Below are 15,375 nucleotides of genomic sequence, written 5' to 3'. Positions count from 1 at the left end.
TTAGGGCAGGGCTGCTGGATTAGAAAGCATTCATGTTCACTAGTGAACTGGCAAATGATTGTTCAACATGAGCAAGCTTTCCAAAGAGAGAATTATAAGCGATGTGTTCTTGAAATTGTCTAAATAAAGAGAACAAACGATCAAGTTTATTCATTTTTATTAAGCAATACTGTTCTCTTACATTCCTCCTCCAGTGTAATTTTTTTTTTTTAATTCAATAAACTCTTTTCAAAAAAATCAACATACTGAACATGATGACATCCCTTATGGATTTGTGAGTAACATTCACCCGATTAGGGATCAAATAAAAACAGAGAAAGGAGCACAGCATTAAGATCTGACGTGGTAAAGGGTGAACTCTACTGTGCCTTTGACTACACCCTTCTGTAAACTGAAGACACGGGTACAGAAGTCCTCTGCATACATTAATAAAACTCAAGCAGGTACGAGACATTCTCCTGGTTCATATTAGAGAAGGGGCAAAAATAAATCACTCTGGTGAGGGTTTCTCGCACACAAGGATTGGTCACAACAGATTTTTTAACAAAGTGCTTGATTGACCACTCGCTTTACAGAGGACAAAGTTTGATAAAACCGCAGCTTTCAAAACGGAACAAAAATTAAATTACAACTCCTCAGAGATTATTAAAAAAAAAAAAAAAGAAAAAGACCAGCTCTAGACATACAAGCTAAAAATGGTAATGAGAGGTGATGAAAACGGATCGATTAATTAAGGCAGGCTTTCCATAAGGCGTTAAAAAAGTCCATTGCTGTAAGATCTCCAAGGAGTTAGTCCAAAGTGTCTCAGTGTGGCTTTGCGTGAAGACATCATCCTGAGTGCAGTGTGTGAACGGGACTCAAATTTGTCCATCTTTTATGCGTTTAAATGTGCGTGTAGGTGTGTGTCGCATATGTGTTTATGCTTTGGGATTCTAACACTGCTAGGCTGGGTGCTCCTGGTTGTTCTTAAACCAGACAATCCTCTTCGGATCTGAAAACAAATAAAAAGACATGGTCAAAGAGAGAAATGAGTAGTCTGCCACACAAGTTGTTCACCATGAGCTAATAACACTGAAGCCAGAGTTGTAAAAACGGTTCGGTTGTTAAAAACCGAGCTAGGGCTGCAGTGACTCATCAACAAAGCTGTAGGTTTGTGTGGGATACGTCAAACCTCCTAATGTTTACATTCAACCTAAACTGCGGCAGCTCTTGCTGCCAGGCATGCTGGGAAATGACCAGTAACGTAAACAGAGACTCAATAAGATGCATGTTTTGTAAAATGAAATGGCCCCCACAAAGCCATACAACCGCTATGTGCAAGCATCTCAACAGAGAACATGCCGACTTTGTGACCCCAAAACAACAGAGTCAGTATTTGGACCAGTACAGTGAGTTTAGTCTGATTGTTGGCTGGAGGTCCACAACTCAGCAAGGATTCCCGTGAGCAGATGGTAGCAGCCAGTAAGCCAATGCTACTATGCAATGCTTTTTCAAGTTGAAAGCAGTTTTGTATAATAGAAAGATGTATGGAAAAATAGAATAGAAAGAAAAAAAAATACATACTGGTGATTGGGGAAACAAAATAGATTATTGCAGCCATACTAAAAGCCAATCAAATAGACTAAACTACAAACTAGTCCAGCCTCTAATCCTTTTTTACCATCCACTGAACAAAAGTGGAACAAAGCAATAAATCTAACCTGTATGGAGTTCACTGATCAGCTGTATATGATGTGTAACATGATGTAATAAAAAAAGCAAACATACAAACATTAACCATTTACTTCTTGACTCACCTCTTTTCTGTCTGTTGCAGGTAGCATTCCATTCTATGAGAGAAAGAAAAAACAGATTACACACTGCAACAATAACTTTCACATTTGAACCAAATCTAGCAAGAGGTGATCTCTAATGCTCCTCACAGGACTCACCTCGACTGTGATAGTTCAGGGCCTCCACTAGATGGCGACAGCTAAGCAGCAGCTTTCCGTTGCTCTCATCCACCTCTGCACGTGTGATTGGGGCGACGGAGGTAGTGACTGGAATAGGCATTTCTTCAGGGGGCTGGACTGTGAGAACTGTATCAAACTGTAGGTCTGCGGGGTGTTTAGCGTCTGTGGGCAGGGGGGAGTCGACAGTGGGGCGGGGGCTGGAGCCCTCTGTGACCGGCCTCGCCTCGCTGATGAAACTTAGACCCCACTGGTTCTGCAGCAGCACGCCGATGGCAGGGCGGTCCTCCTCCAGCCCTCCACCTGCTGCTTTGGCCTTCACTTTGGAGGCGTAGCTGACAGCGGGCTGCAGCTTGGCGGGGCTGTCCTGCACCGGGAAAGCCGGTGGGGGCTTGAGCAGTGACAGACTGTCCTCCACCCACCTCTCTTTTTGGTGAACCTTTTGCGCTCGCTCGCTCGTCCGGCCGACACCCTTCTGACTTTCCCTGCGCAGGCTGCGACCTTTGTGCTGCTGGCCCTTGCGCTCCTTTTCCCTGCGGATGCTGCAGCCGTGCGTGTGGCCGGGGGCGATCAGGTCGTCCTCTGGTGAAAGCTGCTGGGGGAGCTGGTCACTTCCGGAGATGCAGCCTCCACCCCCACCACCGCAGTTACCTGAGCCGGGAGACAGGCGGCGGTTGCGAATGTGGGGCTCAGAGTTGGTGGCTGAAACAAGAACTGCTGGGTCGCACAGGCTATCGGGCTCACACACAGTATTATTGGCTTCCCATGTACCTGAAAGAAAAGTGTCGACATATTGGTATCTGCAGTTCCCACGTGATCTTTAAATACACTATCAGCGTCACACATACCAGGAGCAAGTTCCTTACTGAATCCTTTTAGAATGTGAAAACCCAAAAATCACTGCTCAGCCCCCGGCTAACATTACTGTTGTGTTACTTTCTCACCAACATGATGGTGAACACACTGTGCATATCCAAACAGGTGCTTCACACTACAAGATTCCTCACTTGGCACCGATTCATAAAGGATGTTTGCACTCGGCTGCTCCATGTAAACAAACACTGGGGGTGGATGACACATTTTCATGTGACCTCGGTGTGGCTGTTGAGCTTCTGCTGAGTAACGGCTCTCTGTATTGTTGCCCGTGTGCCAAGTTGTGCAGAAAAGAACAAGATGACCTCATCGTGAATGAAGCCGGCTGGAACCACATTTGTTTAATCGGTCATAAGTAACAGGTCTGATGAGCAAATGAACGCAACGCTGAACTCTTTGCCTGTATCATCTTAAATGTGTGGACGTTTCCTTTTTCATTTGTAACAAGATAAAATATATATAATTAAAACCATGTCATTATTCCCAACTTTGACTCTAGACAACATGTTTAAGACAAACCATCACTCAAACTTACTATCCATCTCTAGTTAGTTGGTGTCCTCCATTTCCAGTACACAGTTCCTGGAATATCCCAGCCAGTCTTTTACTGGCTACACCCTATCACAGCCCTCACTTCTTGTAAGATAAGATAATCCTTTATTTATCCCACAGTGGGGAAATGCGCAAGTTATCACCACACACATCGCTGGTTCCGATCCTAAACCAATGTTTCACAATGGCCTGTCATACTCCCCCCACTTGCTGGCTCATCAATTAAAAAACAAAAAAAAAAAAAAAAAAAAAAATACGGGTCAACCGACTGTTTACGGGAAGCTCCTACGAAACTGTTTTCAAGAAACAAAACAGACCGACCGCAATAAGCTGGAGACACTCAACAGGACAAAATGGAGGTTAAACTTCCAACATGTGCCGAGTTTTGTTATATATTTAGGTGAGGCGTTCAACACGGTTAGATAACATACAGCCGGCCTGAACGGCGTGCCCGCTCCAAAGCGCCACATTTCAAAAGAACTGGTGAGAGTTTATCGGCGACCACGTCTCCGCCGCGGTGACAGAAATTTCCAGAAACGAGAGTTTACTCGACAGACTTCCCACGGTCCGACTACAGCGTCAACTTAGCTGGTTTGGCGGCTTATATTCGGGCATAACAAGGCGCTGTGCTCCGTGTATGCAGTGTTGGCAGCTAACTAAACAGTAGAAGCTACGAGCACCGGTGTTAGCAAACTTTAATTAGCAGCGTCATGGTGCGGACAGTTAAACTCGACGGTTGTAATCAAATACGAACACCGGGTGTTTAATACAGTTTGGGGCTGTCTAAATGGCAACAGCTGTAGTCGAGAAAATGCCGTTTTTTCACCACGCCAAGTAATGTGCAGCTAGCTTGGATGCTAGCCGAAGTCAAAGTTTCGTAACCCCCCATTCAAAGCGGCGAGCAGGGTGCTATCGGCACCCCTAGCACCGTTGCTAACACCGCGGCAAGACAACAAAATAACACCTCGGAAAGTGAAGCATTTCGGTCGCGTACGTCGAAAGGTTGTACACACTTACCTGTTTTGATATGCATGTCTTTTCGCTGAATGTGTCGCTGAAGCTAAACCGTTGAGTAACTTTTGTTTACAGCGTAGAAATAACGTCGGCTCGCTGCTCGAGTCTTGTGTAGCCACCACCCGGAAGCGACAAGGGAATGTGGGTGGGACAGGAAGTCCCTGCAGATAAGTGGTCCGGCGGGAAACTTGGAGGGAATTGTAATTGTCAAACGATTCAAACCAAACTGCAATGAAAGCATGTGGTAACCACGTGGTAACAGCCTTCCAAATGACTGGTCGTTGGTTTTAGTTAAAATGTATGGGTTGTATGAATAGAAAACTGTTTTTATTTGTATATTTTGGGGCAATTTATGAATGTAAATCCAAAAATAAAAACTGAAAATAAGTGCAACTGGACTTGTAGGGTTTCTTGAAGACCTCATGCAAGTAGATTCTTCAGTTCGTACACTTGTTTGACAGGTGTCTCTTAATTAATGACCTGATACACACCTGCGGTTGGAGGAAACGGTTTGATCCTGCATTTTTTTCTCCAATTAAATTAAAACCTCAGCTCTGAAGAAGCCTCTTTGATGAGTGGTGAAACATCTTCATGAAATGCTACATGTTTTTTTTTTGTTGTTTTTTTTTCATACACGATGACCTGGATGGCTGAGTACCTTGACAGACTTATGAATGTAAAGTCAATTAAAATAAAATAAAATAAAAACATACACATCTCGAGGTCTGTGTGTGTGTGTGTGTGTGTGTGTGCGCGCGTGAGTGTGTTTGTGGCTTTTCCAAATAACTCAAAGGACTTGTGCAATGTGCGAGAAATAAAATTCAGATCTTGGCCTACCATCAAAGCAAAACTGTTACACAAGATCTAACTGCAATTGTCAACGTACCGGAACAGCACAAACCCTTTGACCTCAAGTCTACCCTGTTGTGGTATGCACAAACACAAACAACACTGAACATTAGATTATCTAATTTGTTGAGACAAAACATCAGAGCAGTAATCATGGATGCAGAGGTGGAAACTCTGTGCCCTCTGTCTGTCTTGAGTGGATCAGCTGCTCTTGTACTTCAGTCCTGCCAGTCATCTTCTATGATAATACATGAGGCTCTTCTTTTAATATTAAATGACTCATTACTTCCAAGAATTGTAAATATGCATTGCAGATATTATGAGCAAGTTTTTGCTTAACATCATAAGTACCAGTAGTGATAAACCTTTGTTCCAGCAGAGGCTTCTAGAAGCATCAGGTCCCCAGGTCTCTGCACAATCCTAGACTGAGGTTTGAAATCTTGAACAACTGTTAAAGAGGCATAGTTCTGTCTTCATCAGGTCTCAGGCATTTAACAGGACAGAACACACAAAATAAATTTCGACCTTACAGTTTTTTGTTACTTTTTGAGGCAAATTTACATTCAAAACACTGGATCGTTTAGTTTGTTTGAGTGGGACACACTTTTATATTGAAGAGCAACTAGCTCTTGATCTGTTGAGATCTAATCCACTTATTGTACCATTCTTTGGACAAAAGCATCTACTAGATCCTCTATTTGAATATCTAGTATCTAGAAATGTGTCACTCAAAATCAAACAGGTTAATAATCTTTAGAAAACCAGCATCACCACGATAAAAAATAAAAAGTATATTAATTAGAGACTGTTTTAATTTTCAGTGACAACAGTCCTGTTAATATATAAATACATTCCGAGCTCAAAGACTTAATGATTCGACAACTATGCCCTTGTCCATGTGCGTGCGCATGTGCCTCTTCAGCCTCGTAGACGTGGAGAAGCTCTTCTTACAGAACAGACAGCTGTGTGGCTTTTCTCCTGTGTGCGTTCGGACGTGCATGTTGAGGTCAGAGGAGCACCTGAACCTCCTCTCACAGTAGGAGCAGGGATAAGGCCTTTCTCCTGTGTGGATGCGTTTGTGGAGGAGCAGCTCACCAGAGGTGAGGAAGGTCTTCCCACACTGGGTGCACTGATGGGGTCGCTCCCCTGTGTGGGTGAGATTATGCCGGACAAGTGAGGTGGACTTGGCAAACCTTTTCAAACAGCGGGTGCATGCGAAGGGACGCTCGCCTGTGTGGGTGTTGAGGTGTTCGCTCTGAGCGCGCTTGGTTTTAAAGCTCTTGGGGCACTGAGGACAGCTGAAGGGTCTGAAGTTGCTGTGGCTGCGCTGGTGTCTCACCAGCTCTCCATGCGTGAGGAACGTTTTGTCACAGGTGGGGCAGACGTATGGCCTCTCGCCTGTGTGGGTTCTCTCGTGGCGTGTGAGGCTTGCCAGTTGGGTGAAGCTCTTTTCACAGTATGAGCACTGGTGAGGCCGCTGGCCGTTGTGAGTCAGCAGATGCCTGTTGAGGATCTGGAGCTGCGTGAAGCTCTTGCCACACTCTGTACAGGGGTACGGCCGCTCCCTCGTGTGGATCTGTCGGTGCTTATTCAGAAGCCACACATGTGTGAAGCTTTTGCCACACTCGCAGGCAAACGGTCGCTCACCTGTGTGTTTCATCTGGTGTCTCCTGAGGTCCGATGCTCGGCTGTAGATCTTGTCACACAAAGAGCATTTGTACTGACGTCTTACCACATGCCTCTGCCTGTGCCTCAGCCGGTCCAGGATGCTGCTGAAGCTCTCGGAACATTTCTGGCATTTGTACCGACCGCCCCCTTTCTCTGACGTCTCTTCTGCCACCACCACCTCTGTCGTTAAATCCAGAGAAGGGTTGCAAATCTGGCCGCATGCGGTTCGCTCCAAGTGCAGATTGAGCAGCCCCATCTGAGTGAAGCGCTTGCCACACTGGGAGCAGAGGAAGGGACGCTCTCCTGTGTGGATGCGCTGATGCCTGGTCAGATCCCATGAGTTCTTGAAGCCCTTCTGACATTCCTCGCAGGTATATGGGCGCTCGCCCGTGTGTGTCCGCTGGTGACGAGTCACATCTGAGGCGCGCGTGAACGTTTTGCCACACTCCTGGCACATGTGCGGGTCGGGTCTGTCGTGGATGGGGAAGGGCTGCGGAAACTGAGGATGCTGGGGCTTCTTCTTGGGGGCCTCGGCGCTCTCCGCAGCCCTCTGGAGTTTGCTGTACTGTTCAGGGTGACTGTGCTCAATGTGCTGCAGCAGGTAGGACTCCTGCATGTGGAAGAACGGACACTCGGAGCAGGCGAAGACCTGGGTGGACATCTCCACTGTGGTGCCTATGTAGAACAAAGACATTAAGCAGCTGTTTAATGTTTTCCTTAAGTGTGGAAAATTGTTTGTGTTGTCCACTGAACACTGACAGTCCCTTTCACTTACAACATTCCTGGGTTCACATACCCAATAGATTCTGTGGTTCTGGTACGGCCACGAAGAGCGTTAAAAGCAATCAGTAAGATCTGCTAAGTCTGGAGTGACATGATCCCTTTTCCTGGTTCTGGTTAAAAGGCATCTCCTCGTTAGTATAGTGGACAGTATCTCCGCCTGTCACGCGGAAGACCGGGGTTCGATTCCCCGACGGGGAGAAACAAATACTTTTAGACCTGCAGCTTGGGTCCCAGGTTCACCTCCCCCGTGTCCATGGCTGAGGTGCCCTGAGCAAGCACCTAAACTGCTCCACGGGCGCGGCCCTTAGAGGCTGCAACGCACTGCTCCGACTGTAAACACTACTACTAATTTCCCCTTGTGCGATCAATACAGTATGAAAGTCTGGACTAGCTCAGTAATGTGGGACTCAAAGCTTAGGGTCGGAGTCAAACAAGACAACAAGGTTTTTCCACAACAGGACTGATGTAGTTTCAGAGGGAACCACTGCTGTGGTTCAATCACAAGGGTTACAGTTTTGTCTGAGCTCAGCTGCAGCAAGTTGTTACTCATCCACTTTTTTCAACGGCATGGAGGCAGTTGCTTAATGCGCTCAGGTTTCCAGGTAGATCCAAGTGTCATCAGCCCTAGAACAGACCCCTGAGGCACACCATACAGATGATTTAAAATTATTCACAGAAACATAAAGCACTCTCCTCGTACTTATCAGATAGAAGGTTTTTTCACCTCCATTCTTCCAACAAACTCATCAGTTAAACTCAGGCTGTGGCAGACACAGGCAAGGCTTCCAAACAGATCGGATACAGACAAGAATCCTTGTAAACTATGTAGTCGACATCCCATCAATTTGCCAGCGTTCCTACGCAAAATGGGTATTCTTCACCTCTGACTGCGGCCCATTTTGAAACGGCCTCATCTGTGATTATGAGCTCACCTGCAGACTTTTATGATATGTACCAACAGTAGCTGATTTCACAGCTTTAACTTTCTAACGTGAGCAACTTGTCTAGTCTACCTTGTGTGCCAAGGTGCTTGAGGCTTTTGTGGTGCTGCAGGAGAGACGTCAGGTCGTCGGGAGTGGAGAGCGCCTGCAAGCAGTCCTTCAGTATGGAGGGGGCAGAGGTCAGCCATGAAACGGCCTGTTTATTGATGACAGGCAACTTGTCAGCAAGAATGAAGTGCTTTAAATTCCTAAGCGATCAAACATTCAGTGTAGTGTGACTAAATAAAGTTTCACAGGGGGCAAATTAATCATTAAACCAGCTTAAGGAATCCACTATGGCTCTACTGGTACTGCTAGCAGTGTTTAAAAGATCTTGTAATGACATTGTCGCTTCTAATTTGATTACATAAAGTATTATAAACTGAAAATAGTATTTCGTTTATCATCACAATGAACTACATCTATCTAGTAGCAGCTCTTCCAGGCAGATGTGACGTCAGCTCCTACCTGACTGAGGTCTGGCACCGGCAGGAGTCTTTCTAGTTTGGAAAGAAACTCCCACACAAGAAGCTGCATGTCTGTGTCGTAGCTGGGACCGTATTCTGTTGGAAACACCTCCTGGGAGGCACAAAGGTTAACAATTACCTAAAGCCACAACTACAAAAAGACACCATTACAAGAGAAGGGCTATGGGAAAAGGCTGCGGGGCCGTCCTTGCCTGGTAAAAATGCTGCCTCTCTGCTGGGTCTTTCAGCAGTGTTTGGGTTAGCTCCACAAAAATGGTTTCCTCTGCATCCACCTCTGCATCCCCACTCTGAAAGGAACACAGTCACATATATATTCCATCTGATAAATAATTACTAAGGGCTGGCACAGTCACAGAAAGCACTGATATGTTATCGGTCATTTGTTTTTTAGAATTTGATAAACGTACTCCTGTGTATCCTGATGGGCGGATTCGCTCCAGGTGAGGCTGTATACACAAGATGTTGGCCGTTTCCTCATTTCTGCACAGCTCAAGTATGATCTGAAAAGACATAGGGGGAAAAAAGGAGACTTTAATTAACCGTATCCCTGAAACATTCTGACATTTTGTCACTTTGCAGGTGACACTTACTCACCTTTGATCGCAGCCGGAGAAGCAGCTTTCCCCGTTGCTTAGGGCTGAGCAGGTCTGGCACCGTGGCTGTCACCAGCGTCACAAACTCATCAAGCTTTTCGTAATCGAGGACGTCTCTCCGCTGAGCCACCTGCCACATCGCCGCAGAGAGCAGCCGCAGAGGAGGGATCAGCAGCCTTAGGGATGACAGCGGCAGGAATATATCTGCATAAAGGGAGACAGGCGGTGGACAGGGTCATGATACGTCTTTTTAGATGGACCACTTGTGAAATGTCAATGAACAATCTTTGTTATAATAGAAACTGGTTAATAAGTGCATGTTTGCAAAGTGTAGGTACACAGGGTCATCTGTGACTATTATAATCAAACCTGGGATTTGCTTTAAGAATTAAAAAGCATACACTGAAAAAATGGGGTAACCTACACTCACTGGCCACTTTATTAAGTACACCTGTTCAACTGCTTGATAATGCAAACATCTAATCAGTCAATCACATGGCAGTAACTCATTTAGGCATGTAGCTGCGTTCAAGACGAACTGTTAAAGTTCAAGCATCAACATGAGGAAGAAAAGTGATTTAAGCGATTGTGAACGTGGCATGGTTGCAGGTGCCAGACTGGTTGATCTTCTGGGATTTTCAGTGTCCAGTTAGCAACAGTTCTCTGGGTGAAAAGGGCTTGCTGTTGCGGAGGAGAAGAACAGGAAGTGGAGGCTACAGTTTGTACAAAAATGGGACAGTGGGAGACTGGAAAAGCGTTGCCGTGTCTGATGGGTCTCAATTTCTACTGTAATGTTCATTTGGTAGAGTCAGAATTTGGTGTTAACAACATCCTGCCTTTTATGGACGGTTCGGGCTGGTGCAGGAGGTCCCTTAGTATCATTTACATGCCACAGCCTTCCTGAACATTGCTGCTGATCACATCCATCCCTCTAGGACCACAGTGTAGCTACCTCCAACAGGATAACGAGTCATGTCACAATGCATCTGATGCCTTGACCAGATGTCGATGCACTTGAGCACCTTTAAGATGTGGTGGAAGAGGAGAGCAGCATCACGCATGTGCAGCTGACAGATCTGTAGCAACAGTGATGCTATCATGTCAGCATGGACCAAACTGAGGAATGTTTCCAGCACTTTGTTGAATCTATGCCACGAAGAATTAAGGCAGGTCTGATGACTAAAGGTGGTCCAACCCGGTATCTGCAAGGTGCAACTAATAAGGTGGCCAGAGAGTGTATATCAGATGATAAAATAAATCTTAAAAAAATAACATAATCCTAGCGGAGCTGCAGGTGACAAGATAACACAAAGTCGATAAACGAGTCTTTGCGTGTTACGACAGTTTTCTTAATATTATCATTATTTATTTGGCTGAACTAAATTAGCAACAATAGCCAAACACTGACCAATATAGCTAGCAAGAGTCGGCCATATGAGAATGACAAAAAAGTACATTTTAACATTAATTTTACTCGTTAAAACACATAAGAGTTTAAGTTAACACGCGCAGTAAATGTCGCATTAACCCACTGAAAGTTTTGCTCGTGTTTACGTTGAGTTAGCTTCTGCAGCTACCACCAGTCCGGCTGTTAGCTGCGGCTACGAGCTAACGACACCACACTGCAGAGTTCTCCTCTGCTGTAGTAGCTTCGACAGGACTATTAAAGTTAAACGGACCTGTGTTTTCCACTTGACAGGAGCTTTCCATAATGGAGGCAGTGCAAAGTCACCTCTGAAAGTCGCTAACAAACTACCGCAACCAAGGAAAACATATGCTTGGAGCTGCCTGCTGGATAAAGCGGAAACACGCGATACAGCCTTACCAAAATAAAAGTCTTAACTTGTAATCGTTGTAATTGTTGCAAGTTAATTTAGTAAATAACAAAAATCTGTTTCAAGTATCCAGTCATAGCTGATCACTGAGAGTATTCTTAAATCAAGTATTCTTAAATCTCTGACAATCTTCAAGTGAATTTGAATGCGTCTAAATGGTTATGGAAGATCATAAACATATTTTAGATAAACCATTAACCAACTTCAAGACATGCAGATTAATATGAAAGTGAAACTTTTTAGTTAATGATGATATACACTCACTTGCCAGCTCATTATGTACACCAGTGAATGCATTCTGATATCAGTCCTGCACTAAATCCTCCTTCATGTCTTTGTCATGTTGTAACTGCATCAGAAAGATGGAGGATGTAGTTTGTGGTGCTGTTAAACTGGACTGAATTAAACACTTAACTGTTTTGGTTATGTAGCCTAGCCCACTGACTAAAACAGGGTAGTCAAAATAATAGGAAGAGGGATCAGTAAAACACAATACTATTTAATAATACAAACCACAGCCTCCAACATGTAAACACAGTTAAATCATTAAAAATAACCCCAACATACTGCATACCATAACCTTCATGAGGCCAAGATTTCCTGCAGGAAGGAGTAGAATGCATCTTGTTTTCACCAATGAACTGACAAGTGAATGTAGACGAATGAATGGCAAACTAAAATCGAGGTCAGTGTTTAGCAGTTAAATAAACATTTTATTTGCGGTAAGTTTCATGTGCAAATTACCAAGACTTTAGTGTGCTGGAGTTCCACCACAGCAACACATTGTTCTTTTTTGGTGTGCAAGTACAATCTCAATTCACCGCCGTCTTCTCTGGCCCTCACGCCAACTCATCAGAAAGCTTATTACGACAAAAACACATTTACAGATGTTAGATGTTTTTCCAGGGCTTAGTAGTTGGTCACGACAACATGGAAACATAAAATCAGAACACTTAAAACGGAAGCAAATATGATTATCAGCAACACTGAGTAGATCTGATGCACTGGGTGACATTATCAGTGGGAGGACTTAAATAGTGTCTTAGTGATGTTACAGTCCAAACATTTTATAAGTCCTGGTGACAGTTGGTTTCAAGAATAAAAAGATTTAGAAATTTGCTCCTTCCCAACAGGATAAGCACGAATTCATCCATGCAGGAAGACGTTCCACAGCTGCTGGCTACAGGTCACAGCTGGAAGGGGTTCCGCGGGTCAGATATGTGAGTTTAAGGCATCGAGTGTGTAAAAGTTGCATCTGTATGGTCCAATCCATGGAAATGTTTGAGATGGGATATCCAGTAATTTGGCATTAAATTCAGTCAAAGCATGGTTAGCGTTCCTGACAGCAGGGCCCAGCGCTCCATGTCTTCAAGCTCCAGAGTCCAGGGTCCTTTAGCAAAGACAAGTACTTTAAAAACAAAGGAATAACTCCAGCAAAGGACAAGTGACAGAAACACATCTGAATGCACAAAATGAAAGTACAGGTGGGTTCAGGTGAAAATCTCTAAGGAAGGAATAAGGAAGACTGAAAAGTATTGTCGTGGTGCTCAGGTAGTGACGGCACTGAAAACAGTCCTGTAGTGGATCATTGCATGGGCTCAGGAACATTTCTGAACACCATCATCAGTGAACACAGACAGTGGCTGCATCCACAAACGTAGTTACATCCCTACCACGTAAAGAAACAGCTTTTGGAAATCACAGCTGCTGGGGTGAAGAGAAGAGAAACTACCAAGCCTGCTATCAGCACACAGTTCCAGTTACAAAGTGTAGATAACCGCTTCGTTAATGTGATATGACACACATGTAACTTATCTGAATGCAGCCTATGTTGTCTCTTTGTCATTAAATATATAGTATCCAACCATCTACCAAGTCATCAGCTAATTATTACACTGTAGTGACATAAAAAAAGGCAAAGGGGCTTAAATTATGTTTGTCTTAACGAACAGTACAATATATCTACATTGTTAAGTGTGAGTCTGTTTGACGACCTCACTGTTTAAATATTTAAACAGGCACCACCAAAGAAAGCAGCAGGGCTTAAGCTGAGTACTTAACGGATACAAGAGGTGCGAATTTTAAATTAAACATACTTAGTCCTAAACTACGCTCCTAAAACTGACAAATTAAAATTGTTGTTAAAATCCCTAATTTTCATTTCTCCTCGCTGCGTTTACGACACTAGCTAAGTAGTTTAGCAACTTCCGTAGCCGCCCTCTTTTAGCTAGAAACTTCTCCGTTGCAGGCAACTTACCTCTTTAGGGAATTAAGTAATATATGAAGAGGAATAACGCGAGGTCAAAGAACACGAAGAACCAAAAGTCAAACCAGTAGGAGTGTTTCGGTAAGGAGTACGGAGCTCCTCTAGATTTAGACATTTTAAAGTCTTCTGACTCAGTCACGGGAGCCGTTCCGGTGGGTGCCATGTTTGCTGCAGCTGCAGGCGCGAGCCTACCGGATGTCCGACAGGCCTTCAAAATAAAACACCCAGAGTTTAATGTGAAGTTAATAATTACCCCCGTAGTACTTGGTCTTTTTAAAATTACTCTTTACTATTTACTACTGTAGTCTCTGATAATATTAAAATATCATCCTCTGGCTTGATGCGCTTCAATGGCATCATGAATTTAGTTATTGTCATTTTTATAATTTGTAGAAAAAAGTGAAATAAATTAAGTTACACTTTAGATATGGCCCTGCTTGATACTGAAATTCCAGTTTCTTGTGGCATTCAAATTAATAATTTGTCAAATAAAACGTATTCTTCATGTATTTAACCATATAGCTGCACACACATGCAAGATGTGTACCGTAAATTCCGGACTATAAGCCGCTACTTTTGTCACTTGCTTTGGACCCTGCGGTTTATACAACGGCGGATGGATTTTTACAGCTAACAGTCACCAGGGGCGCACTATCATGTCATAGACGATGACACGAGGATTAAGAACTGACTTTTCTGGTATAGTAGGCTGGTTATTTTGATACAGTAAACGGCCGTGTTACTGCACCTTTACTGCTGTGTTGGCTGTTTTCGAAAAAGATGCTGGTTATTTTGTTGAGCAGCGGGTTACTGCACTTTTGCTGCCGTGTTACAGGCAAGCACTTTTAAAAACGAATTAAATTTAGCCATTTAACGTTATTGCCTCGTCAAGCGTTGTAAGCTTTGTTTTTTGTTATACTGCACTACTACGGTACTATGACTGCAGGAAGTGCGCTAGGAGCGCACCGTTGTATTATTTGTGCACTGCACGAATGCTGTTTGTAATGTCAAAGATGTGAAAGTTTGATCGATTGATTTTTTGTTTGATTGATCGAAAGATTTATGTTTGTCAAATGTAAATAAATGGGACGCTTTGCGTTTCCAAACAGTCATTTCTGTCCCGACAATCCCCTCCGTGGTAGAAGAAACCGTTACGGTAATTAAACATTAAAACACCAGCGGCTTATAGTCGGGTGCGGCTTATATATGGCACAATCTGTAGTTTCCCCAAAATTTAGCTGGTGCGGTTTATATTCAGGTGCGCCTTATAGTCCGGAAAATACGGTATGTGCCATGCTATCACCAACACACATGGTTCCACCATCGATGTAAAGGTCTTTCAATGTAACATTATCATTTAGTGTCTGATTTTATCAGATATTGAAAAAAAACACATCTTAAAATTAGTATTGTTTTTAAAATTACACTTATATATGTTTTTTCATTAGATATTTTTAGCATTTACTTTCACTTAGGTAGAGTATTTGTTTACTCTGTACAAGAAAAATATGGACAAAAAACAGCC

The 15,375-nt window shown here is 43.8% G+C and overlaps 2 protein-coding genes across 4 annotated transcripts; both read right to left on the bottom strand.

Annotated features, from left to right (window-relative positions):
- Window positions 1–140: 140 nt before the first annotated feature.
- On the bottom strand, window positions 141–4,538 carry LOC311508930 (uncharacterized protein). Its single transcript, XM_084573925.1, has 4 exons — window positions 4,392–4,538; window positions 1,932–2,720; window positions 1,797–1,829; window positions 141–991 (listed from the first exon to the last, which is right to left on the bottom strand). Exons 1-4 carry the CDS (start codon window positions 4,405–4,407, stop codon window positions 942–944), a joined length of 888 nt encoding a protein of 295 aa, XP_084430051.1. The 5' UTR covers window positions 4,408–4,538; the 3' UTR covers window positions 141–941.
- A 1,062-nt stretch (window positions 4,539–5,600) lies between these two features.
- LOC311508587 (uncharacterized protein) lies at window positions 5,601–14,134 on the bottom strand. Of its 3 annotated transcripts, XM_084573417.1 has the most exons (8): window positions 13,842–14,134; window positions 12,329–12,974; window positions 9,751–9,953; window positions 9,564–9,656; window positions 9,348–9,443; window positions 9,137–9,247; window positions 8,702–8,825; window positions 5,602–7,580 (listed from the first exon to the last, which is right to left on the bottom strand). In XM_084573417.1, exons 3-8 carry the CDS (start codon window positions 9,886–9,888, stop codon window positions 6,097–6,099), a joined length of 2,046 nt encoding a protein of 681 aa, XP_084429543.1. In that variant the 5' UTR covers window positions 9,889–9,953; window positions 12,329–12,974; window positions 13,842–14,134; the 3' UTR covers window positions 5,602–6,096. The 3 variants fall into 3 exon arrangements, with proteins under 3 accessions (XP_084429542.1, XP_084429543.1, XP_084429544.1); XM_084573416.1 differs by lacking the exons at window positions 12,329–12,974; window positions 13,842–14,134 and adding an exon at window positions 11,429–11,502 and having other exon boundaries at window positions 5,601–7,580; XM_084573418.1 differs by lacking the exons at window positions 12,329–12,974; window positions 13,842–14,134 and adding an exon at window positions 10,772–11,116.
- Between the last annotated feature and the right edge of the window lie 1,241 nt (window positions 14,135–15,375).

The sequence above is a fragment of the Chelon labrosus genome, assembly GCF_963514085.1.
Source record: "Chelon labrosus genome assembly, chromosome: 23".
Classification (NCBI taxonomy): Eukaryota; Metazoa; Chordata; class Actinopteri; order Mugiliformes; family Mugilidae; genus Chelon; species Chelon labrosus.
Note: the sequence above shows the minus strand (reverse complement) of the source record. Positions and strands in the feature narration are given on the sequence as shown.

Excerpts from the sequence above, each read along its gene's own strand:
- LOC311508930 (XM_084573925.1), bottom strand. Across the intron at positions 1,830-1,931 it reads CCTGAACTATCACAGTCGAG|AATGGAATGCTACCTGCAAC; the intron begins GTGAGTCCTGTG and ends TTTCTCTCATAG. Across the intron at positions 992-1,796 it reads CTGCAACAGACAGAAAAGAG|ATCCGAAGAGGATTGTCTGG; the intron begins GTGAGTCAAGAA and ends ATTTGTTTTCAG.
- LOC311508587 (XM_084573416.1), bottom strand. The coding sequence starts at position 11,459 with ATGGAAAGCTCCTGTCAAGTGGAAAACACAG. Across the intron at positions 9,444-9,563 it reads GCCCATCAGGATACACAGGA|AGTGGGGATGCAGAGGTGGA; the intron begins GTACGTTTATCA and ends TGTTCCTTTCAG. Across the intron at positions 8,826-9,136 it reads CGGTGCCAGACCTCAGTCAG|GCCGTTTCATGGCTGACCTC; the intron begins GTAGGAGCTGAC and ends ATCAATAAACAG.